The 27,207-nt window shown below is 46.6% G+C and overlaps 1 protein-coding gene across 4 annotated transcripts; it reads right to left on the bottom strand.

Annotated features, from left to right (window-relative positions):
- Positions 1-3,426: 3,426 nt before the first annotated feature.
- Positions 3,427-27,207, bottom strand: LOC140354729 (NACHT, LRR and PYD domains-containing protein 3-like). Of its 4 annotated transcripts, XM_072439942.1 has the most exons (12): positions 27,073-27,154; positions 26,320-26,423; positions 25,647-25,841; positions 24,432-24,653; positions 24,174-24,228; positions 23,922-24,114; positions 21,424-23,224; positions 21,187-21,354; positions 16,061-16,228; positions 14,150-14,320; positions 7,953-7,999; positions 3,433-4,194 (listed from the first exon to the last, which is right to left on the bottom strand). In XM_072439942.1, the coding sequence occupies exons 2-12, from the start codon at positions 26,415-26,417 to the stop codon at positions 3,653-3,655; spliced, it is 3,660 nt and encodes a 1,219-aa protein (XP_072296043.1). In that variant the 5' UTR covers positions 26,418-26,423; positions 27,073-27,154; the 3' UTR covers positions 3,433-3,652. The 4 variants fall into 4 exon arrangements, with proteins under 4 accessions (XP_072296041.1, XP_072296043.1, XP_072296044.1 ...); XM_072439940.1 differs by lacking the exon at positions 21,187-21,354 and having other exon boundaries at positions 3,427-4,194; positions 27,073-27,207; XM_072439943.1 differs by lacking the exon at positions 26,320-26,423 and having other exon boundaries at positions 3,434-4,194; positions 25,647-25,796; positions 27,053-27,154.

Consider the following 27,207-nt stretch of genomic DNA (forward strand, 5'->3'; position numbering starts at 1 on the left):
GCGTGTCTTGGACACTCGGGTGAAGAGAGGGGCAGAGTTGTCAACCGATCACCACCTGGTGGTGAGTTGGATCCGCTGGCGGAGGAGGAAGCCGGACAGACTTGGCAGACCCAAGCGCATTGTGAGGGTCTGTTGGGAACGTCTAGTGGAGCCCTCTGTCAGTAGGGTATTCAACTCGCACCTCCGGGAGAGCTTCTCCCATGTCCCGGGGGAGGCTGGGGACATTGAGTCCGAGTGGACCATGTTCTCCGCCTCCATTGTTGATGCGGCTGCGCGGAGCTGTGGTCGCAAGGTCTCCGGTGCCTGTCGTGGCGGCAACCCCCGAACCCGGTGGTGGACACCGGAAGTAAGGGATGCCGTCAGACTGAAGAAGGAGGCCTATCAGGCCACTCTGGCTTGTAGGTCTCCGGAGGTCATCGAGGGGTATCGGCAGGCCAAGCGAGCCGCGGCTCGTGCTGTCGCAGAGGCAAAAACCCGGGCCTGGGAGGAGTTCGGGGAGGCCATGGAGGAGGACTATCGGTCGGCACCAAAGAAATTCTGGCAAACCGTCCGGCGCCTCAGGAGGGGGAAGCAGTGTCTCACCAACACCGTTTACGGTGCGGGTGGAGGCCTGCTGACCTCGACTGGGGATGTCGTCGGACGGTGGAAGGAATACATTGAGGATCTCCTTAATCCCTCAGTCACGTCTTCCGAAGAGGAAGTAGAGACCGGGGACTCGGAGGCTGGCTCATCCATCACCCAAGCTGAAGTCACTGAGGTTGTTCGCAAACTCCTCGGTGGCAGGGCTCCGGGGGTGGATGAGATCCGCCCTGAGTACCTAAAGTATCTGGATGTTGTAGGACTGTCTTGGTTGACACGTCTCTGCAACATCGCGTGGCGTTCGGGGACCGTGCCTCTGGACTGGCAGACCGGGGTGGTGGTCCCTCTGTTCAAGAAGGGGGACCGGAGGGTGTGTTCCAACTACAGAGGGATCACACTCCTCAGCCTCCCAGGTAAGGTCTATTCCAAGGTACTGGAGAGGAGAATCCGACCGATAGTCGAACCTCGGATTCAGGAGGAGCAGAGTGGTTTTCGTCCCGGTCGTGGAACACTGGACCAGCTCTATACCCTCCATCGGGTGCTCGAGGGTTCATGGGAGTTTGCCCAACCAGTCTACATGTGCTTTGTGGATCTGGAGAAGGCTTTCGACCGTGTCCCTCGGGGTGTCCTTTGGGGGGTGCTTCGGGAGTACGGGGTCCGGGGCCCTTTGCTCAGGGCTGTCCGGTCCCTGTATGACCGGAGCAGGAGCTGTGTTCGCATTGCCGGCAGTAAGTCAGACCTGTTCCCAGTGCATGTTGGACTCCGCCAGGGCTGCCCTTTGTCACCGGTTCTGTTCATAATTTTTATGGACAGAATTTCTAGGCGCAGTCAGGGGTCGGAGGGTGTCCGGTTTGGGGACCACAGGATCTCATCTCTGCTGTTTGCAGACGATGTTGTCCTGATGGCTCCATCAAACCCGGACCTGCAACATGCACTGGGACGGTTTGCAGCCGAGTGTGAAGCGGCTGGGATGAGAATCAGCACCTCCAAATCCGAGGCCATGGTTCTCGACCGGAAAAAGGTGGCTTGCCCTCTCGAGGTGGGTGGGGTGTCCTTGCCCCAAGTGGAGGAGTTTAAGTATCTCGGGGTCTTGTTCACGAGTGAGGGAAGGATGGAGCGTGAGATCGACAGGCGGATCGGTGCAGCGGCTGCAGTGATGCAGTCGCTGCATCGGACCGTTGTGGTGAAGAGGGAGCTGAGCCGAAAGGCAAAGCTCTCTATTTACCGTTCGGTCTACGTTCCTACCCTCACCTATGGTCATGAGCTTTGGGTAGTGACCGAAAGAACAAGATCGCGGATACAAGCGGTCGAAATGAGTTTCCTCCGCCGTGTGGCCAGGCGCTCCCTTAGAGATAAGGTGAGGAGCTCGGCCACACGGAGGGAGCTCGGAGTAGAGCCGCTGCTCCTCCACGTCGAGAGGAGCCAGCTGAGGTGGCTCGGGCATCTGTTCCGGATGCCTCCTGGGCGCGTCCCTCGGGAGGTGTTTCAGGCATGTCCCACCGGGAAGAGGCCCCGGGGAAGACCCAGGACACGCTGGAGAGACTATGTCTCTCGGCTGGCCTGGGAACGCCTCGGGATCCCCCCGGAGGAGTTAGAGGAAGTGTCTGGGGAGAAGGAAGTCTGGGAGTCCCTGCTCAGACTGCTGCCCCCGCGACCCGGCCCCGGATAAAGCGGCAGAAGATGGAAGATGGAAGATGGAAACGTCTGATCAAATCATTCCATCAGACCATATTTTGTACATTTTACTTTTTCCAAAACAAAAGCAAGATGAAGCCGACTCAAAGCTCGTTAGAACTGTCAATATCGTTAAGTTTTCCAAATAGATGAATAAAGAGGAGTTAGAACAAAATGTGTGACGAGCAGAGGAAAGCTTTCTGTGAGTCTGGAACATCTGAGCAAATCAAGTCTGTGAGCTTCATGTGAGACTTGAAATGGGACAAAAGACCTGGAAAACTCCTCCACTAAAGTACTTTCTACTTGGAGACTTTTTTTAGAAATGCAGAGGAGTCAAAGTGAGAAGTGCTCGGCTCAAATGCAACTTAAACATCCTCCAAAACTGTACTTAGTAAATGTATTTCGTGGCTGAGAACCTCTGCATTTGGGTTTTGTTGGACAGTTTCATTCAAGAGACGTTTGTAATATGCTTAAAATGTATGAAAAATAATGTCATTAATGAGACAAAGTATTGATTTTATGATTTATTTATTTAAATTTAAAGCCGCTTAAGTTCATATGATTGACTGTTCTCCAAATATTTGCCATTTATCATTATCTAACTTCTTAATAAAAACAAAAAAAGCAACATTTAACATGATAGAAAATCTAAATAATCATCATTTCCACAGCATTGGACACTGCACAGAAAACAGAGTGATTTATACCAGTTAAAATCCAGATTTACATATAAAACCAGAGAGATGAACCAGACATAAATGAAGGTTACAAAGAGTGGACAATGTCTTGAAATAGCTTTTTTAACAGGTCTAAAATATTCACACTGTAGTACTTCAGTACATACTCAGCTTCACCAAATAAACCATGTAAGAGCTGACGTTGTTTACGAGCTCTAATTATCATTTACACTGATTATAGAAGAAGCTCTGTTCTATTTTACTCACATCGTTCTCCATTTTAACCTGCAACATTTGTATCCATGTTCAGTTTCATGAGGGGGGAAATCTACTCTTATAGAAGTAAAAGCATGTGGGCGGAGCTTCAGGAGCTTACACTTATTTTTACCATTTATTATTTTCTTTTTGTCTGTGTTTAAGCTTAAGCCGTTTAGATCGAGTTCATTCCTGCATAATTCCTGAAAAGAGTGTGTTATTTTGTCCGTAACGGTTCATGTATCAACTAGAATGTTTTGAAGCAGAAACTGAAGCCAACTGCAGCTTCTGTGATTGGTTAAATCCACCTGTCACTCACTCGGAGCCTCACGGAGCCGGACCAATAGGAGGAGTGGGCGGGACAAGTGTCTGTGTTTGAGCAAAGAGCTGCATTAAACAGAGAAACACTGAGTCGAGATGTCGTCTGAAACAGCAGATTGTCACAGGATCAGATCAGGATTAGGTTTTTATCGTCTCATCGTTGGCTCCACCAGAGACACAGAGGAACCAGGAGCAACCAGACCAAAGCCAACAAACAGAGGCTCTGAGGAGCTGAAGAAGAAGGAGTGGAGGAGGTACAGACTGTAATCATGTCTAACCCCATAGAAGGACAGAGCTCCAGCCTCAGAGTCCAGGAACACACCTACTCTATATGGCATGTTGTAACAGTATGTTCTCCTTTTACAATGATAAACAGACCATCCTCCTCCTCCATCTCTCCTCAGACTCCAGGACTGATCATTGTCTCCAAACCTACAGTCCTCAGCGTCTCCTCTCCGTCTGATTCCTCTGTAACTCACTGCTACATCTACAGACCCTCTCGTCTCCACCTCCCAGTAACAGCGTCCAGTCAGAGCGGTGGAGCTCAGGACCTGGGGACAGGAACTGAACCTGTCCTGGTGAGACGGAGACAGCTGGAGCTGCTCCACATTGGTCACTGTCCTTTTGTCCACAGACAGCTCCAGTTTGTCGTTGGCCGTGTTTGGATCCAGAGTGACGTGACAGAAATCTGCAAACACAAATACACTGTTCACATCACTTTATTATTATTACAACACTTATAAGAATAGAATGGAATACAGATTATAAACAATAAAGTCAAAGAAAAAAGATAATTTATTGTAGATTTGAGGTGGTTTAAGTAGTTGAGGAATGTGATACAATAAGAAAAATGAAACATACATTTATTATTCTAAACATATATTTAAAATAACACAAGGAGAAGATTCAGGTTAATGCTAAAATTAGATCTTTATAAATATTGTTTATTGTGGTTTTGTTATTTAGATGTTTTAAAGATTCAATGTCATGATTTATGTCAGATTTAGAGAATTTTGCTGTTTGAACATCACACTCACCAAGAAGAATAAATGAATATTTGTTTTTGTTAATTTCTTTAAGAACAACAGTTTTTCATGTTTTTCTAATTATAGTTTAGTTGGTGATGATGAAACAGGTTTTTTCTGAGAGATTGGTCCTTTTCCAAAGCAGTTGCTCCTCCTCTTCCTCTGCACTTCCACTAAACTCTGGGTGAGTCTCCTTCAGCTGAGAGGAGGTTCCTTCATTAGAGGCTCAGAGCTTTGGCTTTGGAACCACACCCCCTCACTCTGAAGAGACACGCCCCTTTACCACGAAAGCACCGCCCACTAATGTCGCCAATATCAGACTTTTACATTAGATTAATCAATGTTTTTTGTTCATGCAGATCCTCATGCTCTCATTTCACCTCTGACTGTGTCTAATGTGGGTCAAACTTATCACTTATGTATTTTAAAGTATTTTACAAATGTATCTCTCATTTACAAAGTCAAATTGTACTGTCACTTAGAGCTGCAGCTATCGATTATTTTAGTAATCGAGTAATCTATCAATTTTTTCTTTGATTAATCGGTCAATTTTTTTGTACATTCCGTAAAAAAAAAAAGTTTTTATTTTTCATTTCACTTTAGTTTGTCCCCAAAACAGCAACATTTCACTTCAGTCCAAAGTGTTCTATTTGTATATAAAGAATATATAAAGAATATATATAAAGGACTAATTCACTTTTTGTTATTGTTAACTTTCTATGAATTAATTGGCGTTTCGGTCACATATCTTAAAGTAAGATATTAGTTTGTAAAACATTGTGTGTGGGACCAGTGATGCTGGTGTTTTGAGCGGTGGCTCTACATTTTGCATGTTGTCATTTTGCTCTGTCTCCATAGATGTGTTTGCTGTTTCAAGGCGCCGCAGAGGAGAGTGTGGCATGTTTGAAACATACGAGTGTGACAGGGAAGCAGAGTGTGGAGCGCGTAGAGCGCGACTGTGGAGCGGGTGGAGCGGGGGAGCGCGAGTGTGGAGCGGGTGGAGCGGGGGAGCGCGAGTGTGGAGCGGGTGGAGCGCGTAGAGCGCGACTGTGGAGCGGGTGGAGCGGGGGAGCGCGAGTGTGGAGCGGGTGGAGCGGGGGAGCGCGAGTGTGGAGCGGGTGGAGCGGGGGAGCGCGAGTGTGGAGCGGGTGGAGCGCGTAGAGCGCGACTGTGGAGCGGGTGGAGCGGGGGAGCGCGAGTGTGGAGCGGGTGGAGCGGGGGAGCGCGAGTGTGGAGCGGGTGGAGCGGGGGAGCGCGAGTGTGGAGCGGGTGGAGCGGGGGAGCGCGAGTGTGGAGCGGGTGGAGCGGGGGAGCGCGAGTGTGGAGCGGGTGGAGCGCGTAGAGCGCGAGTGTGGAGCGGGTGGAGCGGGGGAGCGCAAGTGTGGAGCGGGTGGAGCGGGGGAGCGCGAGTGTGGAGCGGGTGGAGCGGGGGAGCGCGAGTGTGGAGCGGGTGGAGCGGGGGAGCGCGAGTGTGGAGCGGGTGGAGCGGGTGGAGCGGGGGAGCGCGAGTGTGGAGCGGGTGGAGCGGGGGAGCGCGAGTGTGGAGCGGGTGGAGCGGGGGAGCGCGAGTGTGGAGCGGGTGGAGCGGGGGAGCGCGAGTGTGGAGCGGGTGGAGCGGGTGGAGCGGGGGAGCGCGAGTGTGGAGCGGGGGAGCGCGAGTGTGGAGCGGGGGAGCGCGAGTGTGGAGCGGGGGAGCGCGAGTGTGGAGCGGGTGGAGCGGGGGAGCGCGAATGTGGAGCGGGTGGAGCGGGGGAGCGTGAGGCTGGGGCGGGCGGCACTTGGAGCTAGTTGTAGTGGTTAGTGGCAGCTCGGGACGCCGTGCTCTTTCACACAACAAAACTCTTCCCTGTCGCACCTATAATAGATCCATGGGTCGCACTCGTGAGTTTAAAACATGCGGCTCTCTCTGTTGTGCTTCAGGGACGAGCTCCGTGGGAAACAAGAGCGCCACAAGTCGTTCCGAGCGCTCTGCGCGCCACAGATTCAAGTGTTTTTAATTGAATATGTAAATTAAGCGAATCATCGAGGAAATAAAATGATAATCGAAGCTTTTTGTAATCGAATTACTCGATTTACTCGAGTAATCGTTGCAGCCCTACAGTCACTGTTACATTACTTAATTAATAACCTATGTTAATGAATTATGGATTTCAATAAACATGGAACAAACACCAAAAGCAGTTCATGGATCTCATAAATGATCAGTTTTTACTTTCACACATAAAACTATATAATAAATGTGTTTTACAGGTGCATATTCGTATAAAATAATAAGTCCCTTCCACCGTGAACAGCACTCGGCTTTCAGACGCACTCCACTCGCTCAAACGGAGCCTGATCATTAAAGACTGTTCTCAATGTGGCGGCTCCTTCACGTGAACGAGCGAAACAGAGTCAGGACAAAGAGAAGGGAGAAGAGAGCGCTTTGGAAAAGACCCAAACACAGCTGAGATTCATTGATGACATCACTTCCTGTTTCTTATAACGCACTCATGACATCACTTCCTGTTTCTTATAACGCACTCATGACATCACTTCCTGTTTCTTATAACACTCATGACATCACTACCTGTCTCTTGTAACACACTCATGACATCACTTCCTGTCTCTTATAACAAGCTCATGACATCACTTCCTGTTTCTTATTATAAACTCATGACATCACTTCCTGTCTCTTGTGCACACTCATGACATCACTTCCTGTCGCTTATAATACACTCATGACATCCCTTCCTGTCTCCTGTAACACACTCATGAAATCACTTCCTGGTTACTCACACTTCCTGTTTCTTATAACACACTCATGACAACTTCCTGTTTCTTATGACACACTCATGGCATCACTCCCTGTATGTTATAACACACTCATGACATCGCTTCCTGTCTCTTAAAACAAACTCATGACATCACTTCCTGTTTTGTGTAACACACTCATGACATCACTTCCTGTCTCTTGTAACACACTCAGGACATCACTTCCTGTTTCTTATAACGCACTCATGACATCACTTCTTGTTTCTTATAACACACTCGCGACATCACTTCCTGTTTTGTGTAACACACTCATGACATCACTTCCTGTCTCTTGTAACACACTCAGGACATCACTTCCTGTTTCTTATAACACACTCATGACATCACTTCCTGTTTCTTATAACACACTCATGACATCACTTCCTTTTTACTCACACTTCCAATTTTTTATAAAACACTCGTGATATCACTTCCTGTTTCTTATAACACACTCATGACATCACTTCCTGTTTCTTATAACACACTCATGACATCACTTCCTTTTTACTCACACTTCCTGTTTTTTATAAAACACTCATGACATCACTTCCTGTTTCTTATAACACTCTTTAGACATCACTTCCTGTATGTTATAACACACTCATGACATCACTTCCTGTTTACTCACGCTTCCTGGGGCCTGGGACCATCCAGCGCTCTCCAGCAGGATCCAGCCTGAAACACACTCAGCTCTGTCACTGAGGGTCACTCTCACACATGGACAGTAGAGTTTTCTAGAGCAGAGCAACACAAACACAACTATACGACTGACATGAGAGAAATGAGGTCACACAACAACAGGAATGAAAGACACAAGACTGTGACAAACCTGCTACAAAACCACAGCAGCTTTTGTTTGTTCATCAGAGTTATGGCTGAGGGAATAAATGAGTTTTTAAATCTATGGTTTTATATGTGACTGACCAGAGGAAGTGACTCAAACTCTGAGTCCAGGATGTGATGGTCATTCATGATTCTATGATCCAAACCAGTTTCACACACTGCAAGGATGAACTCTGCAGCAAACCATTATTTTAGAAGTCGACTCGTCACTCATTATTTTCATGACTCGTCCAGTCAAACGATACATTTCTATTGAGCCTTGAAGTTATTTTCAAGAGAATGTGGCCAGTTTAAGACAAAAACAGAACAACTCATTCTTCTTGATGAATGATAGTTACATATGTGACTGACCGTGGCTAAACCAGTTACATGTCTACCCGGAGACATTTTGAGTTATTCACAGATTCTGAAAGTGTGAATTCAAAGCTATGCAATGATGTCTCACTCATGTAGATCTGATAATATTTGAGTAAGTTGTGGTCATTTGAATGTATACAACTCTCAAACCCATACACCGAGAAAACGGGGCTCAAAGTTTCTCACCGGAGTGAGCCCAGAGTCACAGGGGGGCTCATTTGCATCTCATTGAGATAAGCCCTCCCCCCTGTCACACTGACACCACCTTCCCCCTACAGCTGTCACTCAAGACTCAAGAGGAGTGTTGTTATTGATGGTAACTGGACTTGAATCAGAATTAGAAGTTACTATATTAAAATGGAAATACTTGGATTACAAAAGGCCCTGAATAGAATCAAAGAATCAGAATGAGAATAGGGTTCATTGCATTTGTCGATAAACATAATTCACAGGTGATTCAGTGCACCAACAATGGTGCACTGAATGATTCAACACAAACAACAAAAGATAAGATAAGATAGCCTTTAATGTTAAAACGCAGTAGATACAGGGGGAAAGGACAGTAACTTATAGGAAGTTTAAAAAACACTCTTAATAGAAGAACTCTTATAAACAGATGCCAGGGCCAGGTATACGAACTGCAACAGGTCCATGGCTTTGAATATATGAGATAATAGATATGATATGTACACCACCAGAGTCCAATTACATCAGAGATCACATCCTCATCCTCTTCTTCGTCTGTGCAGCACTCTTCTGTGCTGTGACTCTCGGCTCTTGGCATTGTTACGGCAGTTGTGCACGTGAATAGTCTCTCGGTCTCTCTCAAAAGGTGGAAGTTTATTCACGTGCACAGTGGATAAACACCCTCTCTCTCCCTAAGACAAGTTCGTTCTGTCCCTACCTCACTTTACAATTTACAAAGTACACCTTTTATAGGTGGTAACAAACATAACATAATCACAACCCAAATCAGCTCAAAAAGAGATAGACCAGACTATCACGTCTGTGACGGTTCCAGCCATCTCTTCAGAGGTTTAATCAAAGACCATTTCCACACCGAATCCGGTCCTGACGCATTAATTGATGATTAAGAGGCGCCGGACAGTAGATATTCAGTATAAGCAGAACAACAAAGATATTAATTCCGTGACATGTCATGGCCTAAAACAACATTAGAATGACATGACATGACCCATTTTCTGCCATTACAGCATCAAAGCTGTAAACAAATAACAGGACATTTAAGAAATGGCTAACTATTTCAGAATAGCCAATTCTGAAAAGGGGGATAAAAGGATTAGGGTTAACAGTAATATGGGAATAACACGCTTCACAGATAACAGTTCACATTGTGACGTTAACGATGTATTTAAGATGCAAAACGCGGAGATATTGGGACATCTGCCCTCGGCTAGCGGGGCTGGCTAGCTCACTTGAGATAACACGGCTCGTAAAAGCAAAACACTTGCAGAACAGCACACCAAAACATAAACATACACTCGAGTTTAAAACCAGCGCACATTAAAGTGATTAAAAGCGGGTGTTTTAGTCGCAAAGCTTACCTGGTTCAGCCGTCCTGTTGTCTCTTCCAACACCGTGCAGAGAGACACACAGGAAGCTGATAATGGCCAGGCAAGCGCGTGATTGGTTCGAGAGACGCAGTGCGTGCGTGACGTGCAACGTACGTAAGCCACGAGACCAGAAGTGGTATCGGGAGTTGTAGTTTTTTCTCTTCCCACGCCGAAAAATAACCCGATAACATAGCAAAGTTTAGCTTACAACTTAGCTCCGAATAGCTGCGTTTAGCTCCAGGCTGTGGGGCTAACAGCCGGTTTAGCACCATAAAACACACACAAAGCACGACCCACACAACCCACGGGCCAACCCACGCCGAAAAATAACCCGATAACATAGCAAAATTTAGCTTACAACTTAGCTCCGAATAGCTGCGTTTAGCTCCGGGCTGTGGGGCTAACAGCCGGTTTAGCACCATAAAATACACACAAAGCACAACCCACGGGGCAAGAAATACTACATAAGTATATAATTTGTACGGACAAAACGCCGAAAAATAACCCGATAACATAGCAAAGTTTAGCTTACAACTTAGCTCCGAATAGCTGCGTTTAGCTCCGGGCTGTGGGGCTAACAGCTGGTTTAGCACCATAAAACAGACACAAAGCACGACCCACACAGCCCACGGGCCAACCCACACCGAAAAATAACCCGATAACATGGTGATAACAGCAAGTAGTCACATTAAGCCCGTATAGCAGAGTGCACTGAAGCAACATGTTAGCTTAGCATTAGCTCCACCGGAGCAGACAAGTAAGATTCTAAAGTGATCACGAGACTGCCTTAAAACACAGCGTTAAAGCAATAATTTAGTAGTAAAGTAAAAGTGTACCTGAGTAAACAGTTCCGTTACAATGTAGTCCAGGAAATGTAAGCTCTGAAGACTGTGCTCTGCAGACGGTCTGGAGTAATGAGAGAAGCACACAGGGCAGCAGAGCACGCAGCTGGCCATGCGGATCACAGCTGATTGGTGGAAAATGTAAACAACACGTTGGCTAGAAAAAGGTGACGCCCCCCAGGAGAGCAGGAAAAAGACCCCAAAACTCCACATTTTTAACAGCTTAATGTATATGTTTAAGACAACCAATAGTGTTATCTGAAGCACACAGGGGCTTATTCATAACTTCAACTAACACATTCTGCAAAAAAATGAAAATCACAAATTTGGGGGAAAAAAAGTAAAATGCTGTTTTTCTCAGTTTCACCGAGGCCGACATGGTCCGACAATTGCGGCGGCGGGGCACATATGTTCTTATTTGTATTGAATGATAGCGCCGTATTTGTGATAGAACATGTTTCCAGATATTTCACTGATGTTGCTGTTGATGGTGACGAGGTCATGTGATCTCACACAGACGCACTGTACAGGAAGAGCCAGAGTCGACTCAACCTCCTGAGGAGGCTCAGGTCTTTTGGAGTGACAGGGCCACTCCTGAAGACCTTCTACGACTCTGTGGTGGCATCAGCCCTCCTGTACGATGTGGCCTGCTGGAGCAGCAGCATCACAGAGAGGGAGAGGAAGAGGCTGGACAAAGTCATTAAGAAGTCCAGCTCCGTCCTGGGCTGTGCTCTGGACTCGGTGCAGGAGGTGGGGGACAGAAAGGTCCTGGCTAGATTCACATCTATGCTTGACCATGAGTCTCACCTAGGGATGCATACCTAAACCCGCGTTCAGGTTCAAGTCCGGATTCGAATCCAGAGGTTTAGGTTTAGGTCCGAACTCATTAGGTCCGGACCTAAACCATGCCATATTTGCATTATGTTACAACAGCGTAACACAAGCTACTTGGCAAAATTAAGTTGAAGACACTTGAACAAGGACGACTATCAAACACAAGGCAGATTGAAATAAACTCAATTTATCTGCTTTATTCACTGTTTTTTAACAGAAGTTACAACTTACAAATCACAAGCTACTAGCTAAAACTCAAACTCAACAACAAGAGCATGTTGAGTGTTGTTGACAGAGTCAGTCTGGGTCAAGGGTCAAAGCAGCTGTTTCATCTGATACAATGTTTTGCCTTTAGACACATTTCCACTCTTTAATGTTACAGATCCATTGGCATCAAAATGTCAGGTCAAAACCTTCAAACAGACAATACACCAGTGTAAATAATTAAGTCACAGTGTAAAATGACAGAGTTACAAAAACTAGCATAAAAGTCAACTTGAATCACTATAAAGCATCAACTTAGCAGTATCAAAAGTAGAATATGAAAATATTTTACACAACACATCAAAATAATACATCATATTAGCAGCATTAAACACCAGACCATATTTAACAACTGTAGAATACTAATACAAAATACTATTACAAAATATAAACTCCAATTAATGAATGCAGCAATTAAGCAATATTACTTTGTATTTCCTTAATGCCAAATACATCACACCACAACATAACACTTAAGTTATTTCATTCATATTTACACCCAGACCAAAGACCCAGACAAGAAACCACGCTGACCCCGCCCCTTTAACCCGCAGCACGTTAACCATCACAACATCGCACGCGGCGGCCACAGCTTAAAACAGTTCAGATAAAGCCAGCGATCTTACCGGCTGCCGCTTCGATGTTCACATGTGGATACACGGTTCCGCGCAGCTCGACACGTACGAGGCGCTCCTGTCTCACGTACGAGGCGCTCCCGTCTATCGCATCGTTAAACTTATTTCGCCGGCTTCAACTTATGCCCGGAAGGCGCGTGCGTCGCTAATTAGGGTCCGTGTGCGCTATTGACGGCGGCGCATGGCAGTGTTTACGTGTTTTCCAGCGCGAATTTCGCGATCAATGGAAGGTTTAAGATGGTCTAGATTCTAGAACAAAAAGGATATAGTATTTGAGTGCTATATTTTATATGAGTCCAGAACCGAATCACCGGGGTTTCGTTTTTTTTGGACCTGAACCGAAACATTTTTACAAGTCCAGATCCGGTCCGTCGTAGCGGTACGCATCCCTAGTCTCACCCCCTGCAGGACACTCTGTCCGCTCTGGAGAGCAGCTTCAGTGAGAGACTGATCCATCCTCACTGTGTGAAGGAGACGTTTCACAGGTCTTTCCTTCTGCTGCTGTCAGACTTTATAACAAACACTGTTAGTCCTGAACACGTGCAATACTGACTTAACCATGTGCAATACCGTCATATTCATGTGCAATTACTGTCGTACTCACACGCTATAATGTCACATTCATGTGCATATAACTGATCTAAATAGAGTGTTTATTTTACCATACCAAGACACTTTTACCTATAATATACTATCATTAATCTATAAAAACAGCGTTATAGTCGAATAATTATAGAGCACATTTTCTTAATGCTTTATTTAGACTGTCCTGTTTCCTGACTTTTCATTGGTTAAACAGCGTCATGTGACCTCTGGCCGACCAAATCAGTTCAAAGTTGTGGCTCTGGCAGTGATGCTGCGTAACTCACTCAGGATTCTCTCAAATGGACATTAAAAGTGTGGTCAGAGGTGAAGAAGTTGGACATGTTTCCTGTGGATTTGATCAGAAGAAAACCTGTGTCATTTGGATCATTTCTATGAGGCAGACGTGACCCGCACGAGAGGAGAAAAGAGAAGGAGGTGAACCACGAGAGGAGAAAAGAGAAGGAGGTGAACCACGAGAGGAGAAAAGAGAAGGAGGTGAACCACGAGAGGAGAAAAGAGAAGGAGGTGAACCACGAGAGGAGAAAAGAGAAGGAGGTGAACCACGAGAGGAGAGAAATGCTTTGTTTTGTCTAGCAGCGCTTCAGCTCTGGATGGAAATGTTAAAGTTTTGTGAGTCTAGATACGTCTTTCTGTGGTCACTTAGTGATCTGAACGTGAGTCCAGTCTTAACAGCTCCACACTACGAGACTGAAGCAGCAGCGACTTCATCTATAGACGACAGACAGAGACTACATCCCACTGACATGATGTCATCACTCTTATCCAACCAGGAAGTCAAATGATAAACCTCACCAAAAGTGTAAAATGAGGGACTACAGGGGGCAGTGTGGAGCTCACCTGAGGGACTGCAGGGGGCAGTGAGGAGCTCACCTGAGGGACTGCAGGGGGCAGTGTGGGTCGTCCCGTAGAGTGGTCAGGAGCTCTGCTGAGGGTCCTGGATGGTTGTAGCTCAGGTCTAACTCTGTCAGATGGGAGTGGGCGGAGCTCAGAGCTGAGGCCAGAGAAGCCCCGCCCCTCTCAGAGACGAGACATCCTGACAGCCTGTAGACACACAAGGACACTTTCTTAAACCCCCTCGTCCTTCCACTTGATCTGTGCACTCATGAGAAGGACAAGTCTCATTATTTAACTCTGATTATGTGGTAGTGTGGGTTTGTTGTGTTTACGTGTGTGCGACTTTAAACATTCACTATTAACATTGCTCTGAAGATCACATTTGAGAATAAAAAAGAGAAAGAAAGAAAGAAACAAACAAACAAACGTCAAACGTCACAGTAAAACCACTTTTAACTGCACAAAACGTACTGCAACTGAATCTATTTGTCATTAGGGTAAACTTCCATAAAAATGCTGTTTACATGAAGGTCATTTAACAATCATATGGACAGTAGAAGATTCTCCTTTGAGTTATTATCATGAGCTTATGGCAGTAACTATAAAACTACAGCATAAACCAACTTGATAATAATCATTTGGAGACAATTGTGTCCAAATGAAAGTGAGTTAACTGGTGTGCATCAGCCTGGACACACGGGTCTGGGCAGCGCTAACACAGAGACAGATGTTGTCTGGAGCGGCTCGTCTTCCTCGCTCCTCTGGGAAGAGCTGCTCAGGCCGAACCCCCTCAGGCCACGCCCCGCTCCTTCATCTGAGCCCGGCCTGAACCAGAGCTGCTCTGCTGGTTCAGCTCTGGGTTTGGATCTAGTCCCACTGTAGCACCTGCATCACTCTCACATAGTCCTTTTCAACAACATCAAGTGATTATCCATGAAGACAAATGTAGGATATATTTGTACTTTAAGTATTTTTCATATTTTAATTAGGCCTATGATTTATTTTTCTATGTTTTCCAATGAGTGAAAATAACGTCATTCTTCTTTTTATGTGATTCTTTGTGATTTCCTGTTCAGATAAATGCTGCTTTCTGCTGTATTCCGTGCACACATGCCTTAAATCCCGTGGGTGAAGCCTCTTGAAACATGAATATTTGAGGGTGTTTCATTGAAATGAGGCTGGTTTTCAGTGTCCACATTTATCATCAGCAGCTCTGCGTACGGCAGGATCGGAGCAGTGCAGACAGGTTCAGAAACACCACGTGACCTCTGGTGTATGAACAAATATACACCCACATTTACACCATTTTACTCACAATGTTGAGGCATGAGAGAATCAGAACCTATTCAAGTGTTTATTGATATTCTAAGATTTATTAAAGTTTCTAAAAAATGTCTGTTAAAGGCTAAAAAATGTATTGAAATTTTCAGTCAGATCTAGTTTACAAACTAAATAAGAAATCCCAAATCTCCTGTAAATGTTTCATATCTAAAATGTCAACAAAATGGAGCAAGACAATTAATTCAGGCTCTTTTCATTTTTCATTTCATTTAAATGTCACAAATGTGTAAAATTCTGGCCATTTTTAGACATAAAATCCCTTATTTCTATATAAAAACATGACATGATGAAAAACATTTTCCTTTTATATTTATGTGAGTAAACGACAAGAGAAGTTTGATATCTTTAAACTTAAGATGTTTCCCTCTTCAGCTGCAGTGTCTGGCCTTAAATATAAACTCAGTGTATTCTCAGCAGTTGTGGCTGTACTTCCACAGTAAAGGGGCAAGAGGAGTGTGTCTGGAGGCCAAAGAGCTGAAACTGTGATGAAGGGACCTCCGCTCAGCTGCAGAGGTGAGTTCACAGTGAGTGCAGAGGAAGTGAGGAAAGAGGAGGAACTTTCAGAAAGGGAAACACAACACATTCATGTGGGACATGGGGTCTCACCTGAGGACCTCCAGTCTGCAGGGGGCGCTCTTCAGTCCAGAACACAGACTCTTCACTCCTGAGTCCTTGAGGTGGTTGTTACTGAGGTCCAGATGTGTCAGACTGGAGGAGCTGAGGACTGAGGCCAGATCATCACAACAGTCTTCAGACAGTCCACACCAGGACAGACTGAGGAGAGAACATGACACAGTCAAATTGTGCTTGAAAGAGCGAATACCTGAAAGCAAAGATGTCACGACCCTCCAAAATAGAGGCGTTTTATAAAAACCTGCGCAGCACACCTGTACACACTTCTCTCTTAAAAATTGGTGCAGCAGAGTTTCCGACCTGATATACCCTGATATACCATATATGATTATGCAAATCACCAAATTAACATATTTAGCACATTGTAAAGGGCGAGACGTGGTGCTTCTGGCGGACGAGAAAAGGCGGAAAAAGAGGAAATTCTCTGAGATGGAGGTGGAGACGCTAGTCGGCGAGACTTTAAACAGAAACCTTCACAAGGCGCTGCTCATCTGAGGGCGTGGCCTGTAACTGTTGCCCGTGTCCGGGGAAGACCCAGGACACGCTGGAGAGACTATGTCTCTCGGCTGGCCTGGGAACGCCTCGGGATCCCCCCGGAGGAGTTAGAGGAAGTGTCTGGGGAGAAGGAAGTCTGGGAGTCCCTGCTCAGACTGCTGCCCCCGCGACCCGGCCCCGGATAAAGCGGCAGAAGATGGATGGATGGATGGATGTCTCTGAGGCGTCGCAATACTTTCCTGACATCCTCAACATGGTCATCAAAAGTCCTGCTGAATACAAGGACGTCATCCAGATAAGGAATGCATATCTCGTCCCGCAGTCCTTCTAGGCATTGTTCCATACACCGCTGAAACGCAGCTGGGGCATTCATGAGGCCAAACGGAATTCGAATCCATTCATAAAGGCCCCAGGGGGTCACAAATGCAGTCATATGTCTACTGTCTTTGGACATGAACCCCTGGTGATACGCCTTACCCTGGTCCAGTAGTGAAAAGGTTGTGTTCCCTCCCAGGCTGTCCATCACATCCTGTACCCGGGGAATGGGGTGTCGATCTGGGTGTGTTTTGCGGTTCAGTTCTCTGTAATCAATACACAAACGCAGTGTGCCGTCTTTTTTCTTACACAGACTACAGGGGACGAGTAAGAGGAAATAGACTTTTCCACCCACCCCTGAGCTATCAAGTCCTGTAAATAATCCTTCATCTCCCTGTACAGTGGTTTTGGTACAGACAGATATGTTTTAGAAACTGGATCTGTGTCCTTTAACATAATGTCCATCTGCAGATTTGTCACACGCCCTATGTCATCATCAGTTTTCGAAAATGATGGAGACTCTTCCCTTAACATTTGCTGAACAATTTTACTTTGACTTTCATTCAAATGAGACAGGTCAACAGGAGGGTCCCATTGCTCGCTGGTGTGGGGGCATTCTGCGGCTTCACGAATGTGGACTTCATTAATGACAGTAGGTAGGAGATCTTTTTTGAAGATGTTGGCCGGATAAACAGACCCCACTAACTGCACAGTACCAATAGTAGTTCTACCAGATAAAGTGATGTCATGGTTGGTTGGGTTCTGTACACTGACAACTATCTTGGGAATGGACCCTGCTTTCACTGAAACTAAAGTGTCACAAAACTCTAGTCCGTCAGGCCATTGTGGATTTTCTCCAGGTTCAAAAATCAATGTAACGTCTTCTCTGAACGTCTTAGCCTGCACCCTACACTCAATAAAAAGTGAGCTATGACTGGGTACAGTCATTCTCTCATTTGTTGTTCTCACATTGTACTCGGGTGTTTGTCCCACACTCACGGCTTTTATGAAAGTATCAGCTTTGTTTTTCCTGAGATGTGGAAAAGCCAGTTTAACTGCCCTCAGAAGTTTGTCTTTCCCCCCTGAGTCAGTCCCACACTTTAAACTGTCTAAGACCAAGTGCTCGATGACGTTAAACCCAATAATCGGACATCGCTGCTGGTTACCTTTAAGTACTAAAATTGGTATGAGTAACTCAGAGTCATTATCAGTAAGTCTGAATGGGACCTCTAGCCAGCCCATGTATGGCATATCTGTGCCATTGGCTGCCACAAGGTGTAGGGGTACATTAGGGTCAATAAACTCGTTCACATCTTTTAGTGGTACCTCGGGTAAGTTAGTGTCTCTCCAAACTTCATCTACAGCATAAACCTGTGAGCCAGAGTCCCAAAGTGCTTCAAACTTTTTGTTTCCTAAAAAGCACCTAATGAGACACTTTCTCCCAACTAATTCTCTGACAGAAGGTATTCTATCTTCAGAATGTTTCTTGTTGTTTGGTCTTTTAGAGGACATCCTACCCTTAACACTACCACAGATGTAGGGTTTACATTTACTTTTGTGCATGGACCAGTGCTCCTCTTGGCACTCTTTGGAACAGTAAAGGGCACTTTTACACACTGAACAACATTTTAAACTTTGAATTTCACTATTAGCACAACCGTAACAACACTGGGATCTGTCTGTCTCTGTGGTCACCCCACGTCCCGTTGGAGTGACCCGTGCTAGTTTAAAGCACTACCTCTAGCCTGTCTCACTGGCCTCTGTACTCTACAGCCCGCCCTGAAATGCTCATTGCTCCCACATCTAAAACAGTGCTGACAAAACTCCTCCCCTGCCTGAATGCAAGAGTAACACCTGGGCTGTGGGCGGGGCATGTGGTACCGCTGAGGGGCAAAGCGCTGCTGGAACTGGGTATTCCCTCTCGTTGGTCCCAGGTCTGGTGCTGGGTGGTACTGCTGAAGAGCTGCTTGGGAATGCTGAGGGTAGAAGGTCCCAGCAGATGGGTCGAGCTGGTTCGGCGGTCGTGGCTCCTGGAACGGTGGACGCGGCTGGAAGGTTGGTGCCGAGTAGTGGTCCCCTGGTCCTCCGCTGACGGGTGCTGCAACAGCTGTCGACTTCTGCATGGTCTCTCTGATTTGGCAAACCTCAGCCTTTAAGTCATTTAAAAGCACCATCTCAGAGCGCATCTTTTTAATCTCTGATAGGAGCTCCGGTGGCAAAGCGGCAGTGCTTTGTTTTTGGACTGTCTTTTTCTCTGCTGGGGCTGGGGTGTCGCTGGGCTGAACGACATTAACTGAAGTCGCTCTTTGGGTAACAGCATGTTTCTTTTTGTCTTGTCGTTCCTTTTCATTTGCACACGCCACATTAACTTTCTCTAACAAGACTTCATCAGATGTGGTTTCCTGGAGAAGGTAGGGCTGCATGTCACTCTTGATACTGTCACTTTGCAAGCCAGTCAGGATGGTATGCATGAATAAACTCTGGACCAAAGCCGGATTATATTTCAGACCTGACTCTGCTTCTTGGGATGCAAAGAGAATCTTCTGCCGAAGGTCCATGGCCCTCAGAAGGAAGTTTTGTGGAGTCTCCTTACTGCTTTGCACCTCAGAGGAGAGCTGCTTGTACAGTTCAGTGGCACCTTTCTCCAGATAGTGAGACCTGAGGATCCTCCGCAGAGCAGGAAGAGTGAGGTCCCCTTTACCTTCTAGGTAGCTCCTCAACTGCAAACCTGGTGTGATGGCACGGATCACTGCATCTATTATCTCGTCTTCTTGGTAGCCTTTACTGAGCCCACTTTCAATTTGCCTGGCCAAACTAGAGAATGTGAGCTTGTCTTTTTGTCCGGGCTCACCAATTTGGCCTGCTATCTTAAAGTCTTTGCGCCACATAGGGTTATCTTAAAGCGTTGGGGCTCGTCTTTGCACTGGCAGGGGTTGTGGGGTCAGTTTTTTTGTAATGTGCTGCATAGCTTCTTCTTTTTCTTGAATCCTGGTTCTTAAATCATTTAACTCTTTTTGTAAATCTTCTCTTTCTTTGTCTTCACCTTGTCGGGCTAAATCCGACTCTGGCATTTTTGCATTTTCAATAGTGTCTTTAATACTGAGCAACTCAGACATTCCCTCGTCTTCTAGCTCAGCTAATTCAGCTCTTTCAACATGGCTTGTGATCAGTGCAATAAGTTGGCCACGACTTTTGTCTGTGAGTTGCTCTTTTCTCTGTCCAGATATTAGTGTCAAACACACGTTTATCAGTTGTTCAACATTCAGTTCATATAATGCACCTTTAATTTCAAGCTGCAAAGTTTCTAGCTCCGACTCCATTTTGATCAGATACGTGGACAAAGCAGTTCAACGAGGGCTTATTCAACTTCGTGGTCTTGCGGTGCCCTCTAGTGGTGGTTGTGCGCACTTGAGATACAACCTGTTGCACGTGTTGACAAAGCCACGTTGTCCGCGGTGCCTCGCTGCTGATGCTAGGTTCCGATGCTAGGGTTCGAACAAGGATATTCGGGTCGAGCTTCCACTCACGGCTGGTGGATAAAACTCTGGCCAAACATCCCAGCGGTGCCTCCAAATGTTGCGCCCTCTGCTCCGACAGTTTGGGAGAGGTACGTGGTTGCTTTTTGAATGGGAAAAGTGAAAGACAGAGACGGTCACGTCCTTACTCTTCCGTTTTATTTCAGGAAAGAACACTGAAAACTTTGCGCAGGCGCATATCTCACATTTCCGCCAGCCAATAGAAATAAACATTTTTAACAGGTCATATGTACATTTTTATCATTTACACTTTTTGTACTGAACACAGTCTTAACCACAATAATTAACTAAAAGGTGAAAATAGTGTCTTATGACAAATTTCAAATCTGTGACTCGCTTTTTAACCTGTCACATAACGGCGTATTAAAAACAAGACACAAGAGAGAGAGAGAGGGGGAGAGAGGGAGAGAGGAGAGACAGGGGGAGAGTGAGGGAGAGAGAGGGGGTGAGAGAGCGAGAGGGAGAGAGGGGGGAGAGAGAGAGAGGAGAGAGAGGGGAGAGAGAGAGAGAGAGGGAGAGAGAGCGGGAGAGAGAGAGAGTGGGAGAGAGAGAGGGGGAGAGAGAGAGAGAGAGAGGATGAGAGGATGAGAGAGAGAGGGAGAGAGAGAGGGAGACAGCGGGAGAGAGAGAGGGGGGGAGAAAGCGGGGCGGAGAGAGAGAGAGCAGGAGAGAGAGAGGGAGAGAGAGAGGGGGAGGCCACATTTTGGCCTTTGTTTTGTACGTAGTGGGCTCTGGGGCTGTTCTGAGTCTCACCTGAGGACCTCCAGTCTGCAGGGGGTGCTCTTCAGTCCAGAACACAGACGCTTCACTCCTGAGTCCTTGAGGTCGTTGTAACTGAGGTCCAGATGTGTCAGACTGGAGGAACTGAGGACTGAGACCAGATCATCACAGTTGTAGTACTTCAGGTGACAGCCGGACAGACTGAGGAGAGAGAGATAAATATTAGAGAAGAGAATCATGATAATCTGTGTTAATAAAGTCTAGACTCACATGACTTTTCTGGAGGCTTTTATTACAGGCAGCAGACCAATGAAAGCATCTCGAGAAAGAGCATATTTCCTGAGGTCAAACTCCACCAGGTCTGAGTTATAGGACAACAATAAGAGGAAGGCCACAGTCGACCACTGAGCACCAGACATGATTTTATCAGAGAAACGTCCTTCTATCAGGAAGCTCTGCACCTGCTCCACCAGACTGTGGTCGTGAAGTTCATTCAGACAGTGGAGCAGGTTCAGCCGACTCTCTGATGAAATATCAAGAATATTATTCAGCTTCTTTTTGATATACTTTACTGTGTCCTCATTGGTCCCTGAGCTACTTCTTGTCTGAGTCAGACCCAATAACAGGCTTTGATTGGTCGGCAGAGACAGACCGAGGAGGAAGCGCAGAAACAGGTCCAAGTGTCCGTTTGGACTCTCTAAGGCCTGATCCACAGCAGAGCGGTAGAAGAGCTCTGGACTCTCTGTGGGTTGTCGTGGCGACAGCAGGTTGACTCCAGAGTTGTAGAAGGTCAGATGGACATGAAGAGCAGCCAGAAACTCCTGCACACTCAGATGAATGAAGCAGTAGACCTTGTCCTGGTACAGGCCCGGCTCCTCTCTAAAGACCTGTGTGAACACTCCGGAGTACACTGAGGCCCCTGCAGCGTCCAGCCCACACTCCACCAGGTCTGAATCATAGAAGATCAGGTTTCCTTTCTGCAGCTGCTCAAAGGCCACTTTTCCCAGAGACTCCACCATCTCCCTGGTCTCTGGAGTCCAGTGAGGGTCGGTCTCAGAGCGGCCGTCGTACTTGAGGCTCTTGACTTTGGCCTGGATCACCAGGAAGTGGATGTACATCTGGGTCAGGGTCTGGGGCAGCTGTTCTTTGACTCCTGTCTTCATCACCTGGTCCAGGACTGTGGAAGTCAACCAGCAGAAGACCGGGAGGTGGCACATTATGTACAGACTGCCAGATGTTTTGATGTGGGAGATGACGTCTGTGGCCTGCTGTTCGTCTCTGAACCTCTTCCTGAAGTACTGCTCCTTCTGTGGGTCTGTGAACCCTCGCACCTCTGTAACCATGGAGACACACTCAGCAGGGATCTGATTGGCCGCAGCGGGGCGTGTGGTTATCCAGAAGCGAGCGGAGGGAAGCAGGCTCCCCCTGATGAGGTTCACCAGCAGCACGTCCAATGAGACGCACTCTGTGATCTCAGTCAGGACCTGGGTTTGTCTGAAGTCCAGAGGAAGTCTGCACTCGTCCAGACCGTCAAAGATGAAGAGCACCTGGAGCTGGTCAAAGCTGCAGAGTCCTTTGGCTTCACTGAAGAAGTGGTGCATCAGTCCCACCAGGCTGAACTGTCTCTCTCTGAGCACATTGAGCTCTCTGAAAGTGAACGGGAACAGCAGCTGGACGTCCTGGTTGGCCCGGCCCTCAGCCCAGTCCAGACTGAACTTCTGAGTCAGCACTGTTTTCCCCACGCCGGCCACGCCCTTGGTCAGCACGCTCCTGATAGGTCTCTCTGTTAAGTCCTCTCTGATTGGTCCCTGTTTGTGGGCGGGGCCTTTAAACATGTCCTCACATGTGATGGCGGCCTCTGGAGCGGCTGGTCTCCTGGATTTGGTCTGGATGTGTCTGACCTCATGTTCCTGGTTGACCCCTGCGGCCCCTCCCTCTGTGATGTAGAGCTCTGTGTAGATCTGGTTCAGGGGGGCGGGGTTTCCTGCTTTAGCCACGCCCTCAGACACACAGCTGAGCCTCTGCTGCAGACGCTTCTTCAGTTTATCTCTGCAAACTCCAGCCAAACTCTCTGTAAAGACAAACAGGAAGAACACGGTGAAAACAATCATCTATGGTCAGTCCCACCTCTGGTCCAGAGTCCAGGTTTACAGCCACACACTGTTCTCTCTCTAGACCAGAAAGACCTCATGAGCTGAGCCCACTGTAGAGACACATCCAGGAGCAAGTTCAGGGAAAAGAAATGAAATGTGAAATGCAATAAAGTTATTGTATTTATCTATCTATTCCAGTAACTCATGGTCAAAACCTAAAGGACACAGGAAGTGAGGAGTGTTTCTAGTACGACAAACAAAGTTCAGCTAATTTGTCTAATATTTTTCATATATCTCTACTTAATTAGAAATGTTTTCTACTTCAAAATATTTATATTCCACTGTTTAAGACATTTCTTTAGCTTTTCCTTCTAATCATTTGCAAAGGAAGAGGAACTGAAGAAGTTTCTTGGACGAGTGTCAAAACATATTCACTCTTCAAATCTTTTCTCCAGTGACAGAATTACATTTTTTTTGCTGTGGCACTGACCTGGACGACTGAGGGATTACACAGACATATACAAAGGTTTTGTTTTCATGTGTAAATCACGTGTGTTCCATCCTGAGCAGATAATCAGGAGCAGGTCATGATTCAGTCTCATATGGACACATCGCTCGCTCTGGGACGAGGACAGAGGCAGAGGACTAAACACCTTGTTTAGACAGAGTTCTTACTGCTGGACAGACGCTCGGTCACATCCTCCTGTTTCATCCTCTTCAAGAAGTCCAGTGCGATGGTCAGGACGGCCTCTCCGCTGCTCTGCTCCTCCTCCTCACTCTCTAAGCATTCTGGGTAATCTGAGGCCAGGACCCTGTGGAACCTCTTCAGCTGCTCTTTGACAAAGCTCAGGACCTGCTCCTCCAGCCGCTGGAACACAAACTCAGTCAGAGCAAAAGAACACACAGAAACAGTGTTTGTGTACAGACCGTGAAGACGTGGAGCAGCGGCTTTACTCTGAGGCCCTCCGGGCTCCACTCCGCTCTGGAGACAGAGTTACACCTTTGAGTGCACAGGAATCAAAAATAAATGATAACTTAATTCTGTCATTAATCCCACAGTCTTGTTTTAGTGGCTGCAAACAGACTAGATTGTCTTCCTACAGTTTGCTGCTGATCTTACCTTGTTCTTGCCTCGCTCTCCTTCCTCAGCCCTGTCCTACTCTCACACAGTCACTGTGGACTTACCTTGTGTCTTCACATGGAGCCTCCTTAAATCTAATGACCAAGTCTTTAGAGCGGTCACTCTGCATGGACTCACAGCTCAGACCAGGACCAGGACCAGGACCAGGACCAGGACCAGGACCAGGACCAGGACCAGGACCAGGACCAGGACCAGGACCAGGACCAGGACCAGGACCAGGACCAGGACAAGGACCAGGACCAGGTCTGGATTTGGCCAGTTTCCACCTGAACAAAACAATCAGAGCCATGAACTAGTTAGCTGGTTGGTCGGTAGGTAAGTAAGTAAATAAGTAAATAAATGTATTAATCAATTAATGTAATATTACTACTAATAATTAAAAACAACATCATGATTAACATTATATTTATAAATAAGGTGTAAATGAAATATGAAAGACATGAGAATTGGGCCTAAATAAACCACAAGGGTGAGAAATATCACATTTTAAGTCTTTTTGTTGATGGAAAAATAAGCAGTAAATGAAATATGTCAACAGTTCCAGAAAGAGCACAATCTTCAGAGCCAAACTCCTTCACCACAGCAGCTCACATCACAAACTGTTACTGAAGAGAACAAACCAGCAGTGAAACAGGCTCTATTCAGGGCCCGCTACAGAGGAGCAGAGGCTCTATTCAGGGCCCGCTACAGCGGAGCAGAGGCTCTATTCAGGGCCCGCTACAGCGGAGCAGAGGCTCTATTCAGGGCCCGCTACAGCGGAGCAGAGGCTCTATTCAGGGCCCGCTACAGCGGAGCAGAGGCTCTATTCAGGGCCCGCTACAGCGGAGCAGAGGCTCTATTCAGGGCCCGCTACAGCGGAGCAGAGGCTCTATTCAGGGCCCGCTACAGCGGAGCAGAGGCTCTATTCAGGGCCCGCTACAGCGGAGCAGAGGCTCTATTCAGGGCCCGCTACAGCGGAGCAGAGGCTCTATTCAGGCCCCGCTACAGAGGAGCAGAGGCTCTATTCAGGGCCCGCTACAGCGGAGCAGAGGCTCTATTCAGGGCCCGCTACAGCGGAGCAGAGGCTCTATTCAGGGCCCGCTACAGCGGAGCAGAGGCTCTATTCAGGGCCCTATTCAGGGCCCGCTACAGCAGAGCAGAGGCTCTATTCAGGGCCCGCTACAGCGGAGCAGAGGCTCTATTCAGGGCCCGCTACAGCGGAGCAGAGGCTCTATTCAGGGCCCGCTACAGCGGAGCAGAGACACAACTACGAAACACACCTTTTAAAGTTGATTATCAGATCTTTGGACCAGTTGCTCTTCAGAGACTCACAGCTGGGACCAGGACCAGGACCAGGACCAGGACCAGGACCAGGACCAGGACCAGGACCAGGACCAGGACCAGGACCAGGACCAGGACCAGGACCAGGTCTGGATTTTCTTCTGGTTTTAGATCCAGGTTTGTCCAATTTCCTCCTGAAGAAAACAAAAGGATCAACACTAAACTAACAGCTGCAGCAGAGGCTGTGGTGTTGAGTTTGTCCTGAATGTAAAACTGAGCGTCTAAAGCCAGTTCTCTCTCAGTAAAAGTGTGGAGCAAAGTTCAGATTAAATGAGACAGTTTTTTCTCTTCACTGATTAAGTGTCTGTCTTCTTTATGTTTATAAAATGAACACTACAAGACATTTTCATGTGTTTGTAATAAAAAAGTCATGAAAACCTCTTTGACATATGGCTCAGCTCTAGTGAAATCATGTCACTGGTGTTTCTTTTATTATTCTCTTGTCACTTTATCACACTCTGTCCTCTTGGTACAGAAGAAATACATTCACTTGAACCTAAACTGAAATCCTTTCTAATTGAAGTGTCCAAAATGCAGTGAAGGGAGCAGACGTTTTCCTGTCCCAGTGTCTCACAGCGGCCCACCTCCCAAACTGAAGACAAGAGGACAAACCTTGTAGAGTCAATCCCACAGTCTTTAGAGCGGTCAGTCTCCAGACACACAGAGCTCAGACCAGGACCAGGATCACAACCAGGACTGGACGGGTCCATCTTCTCCTGAAACCACCAGAGCAGAGGGAAAGTCACACATCTATAATATCAATCTAAACCACTATTACAATGAGCAACAACTCATTTACACAAGAAATCACATTATTTCTCCTTGTATTTAGTAGTTAACTGTAACCTGCATAGTTTATTTGACATTTTGTTCATTGTAATCCGTAATAATATTGATTTAAAACGGCTAAATAATATAATTGTGTTTTTACTTCCTGCTGCGTGACATGACAGGCTAATGATAATAACAACATTTATTATACCTTTTAACTTGTCTTAATCTATATGTAAAGCTAAACTGGTCTTGTAGCCTTTAATAGAACCTCAATAATGACAATAACATCAAAACTATAGAAAATACAGCACAAAAGACTGATATTTGTCTCTGTCATTCACTGTTTCCCAGAAGAAAAAAGCCCAAACTGATCAAAAGACGCGATTCAAAACTGATTAAAAGTGATAATATGTGTGAAAAAGTAGTGACTCACACATAAATCACAAGGAAACACAGAATACGAAGAGCACAAACAAACCTGAGCAACATGAATAAAAAGTGCGTGTGAAGAAACGGGAGCGGCCTCGTGAAAGCTGAGAAGGCCTAAAGTGCCACAAGACAAATCCTGAACATGTGAACAATGAAAGTCACCTGGACGAGCCCGGAGTCCTGATCTGGACTTGGTTTGGTTCTGAAAAGGACCTCGTTGAGCCCGGGTTTAGTTAGAGCTTTAAATCAGGAGCGAGTTCAGACTTGAGCTTCAGCTTAACTTGATGGCGCCGTTTG

This window comes from Eucyclogobius newberryi, unplaced genomic scaffold (genome assembly GCF_026437365.1).
Source record: "Eucyclogobius newberryi isolate DKJ021-1_F unplaced genomic scaffold, fEucNew1.0.hap1 SCAF_11, whole genome shotgun sequence".
NCBI lineage: Eukaryota > Metazoa > Chordata > Actinopteri > Gobiiformes > Gobiidae > Eucyclogobius > Eucyclogobius newberryi.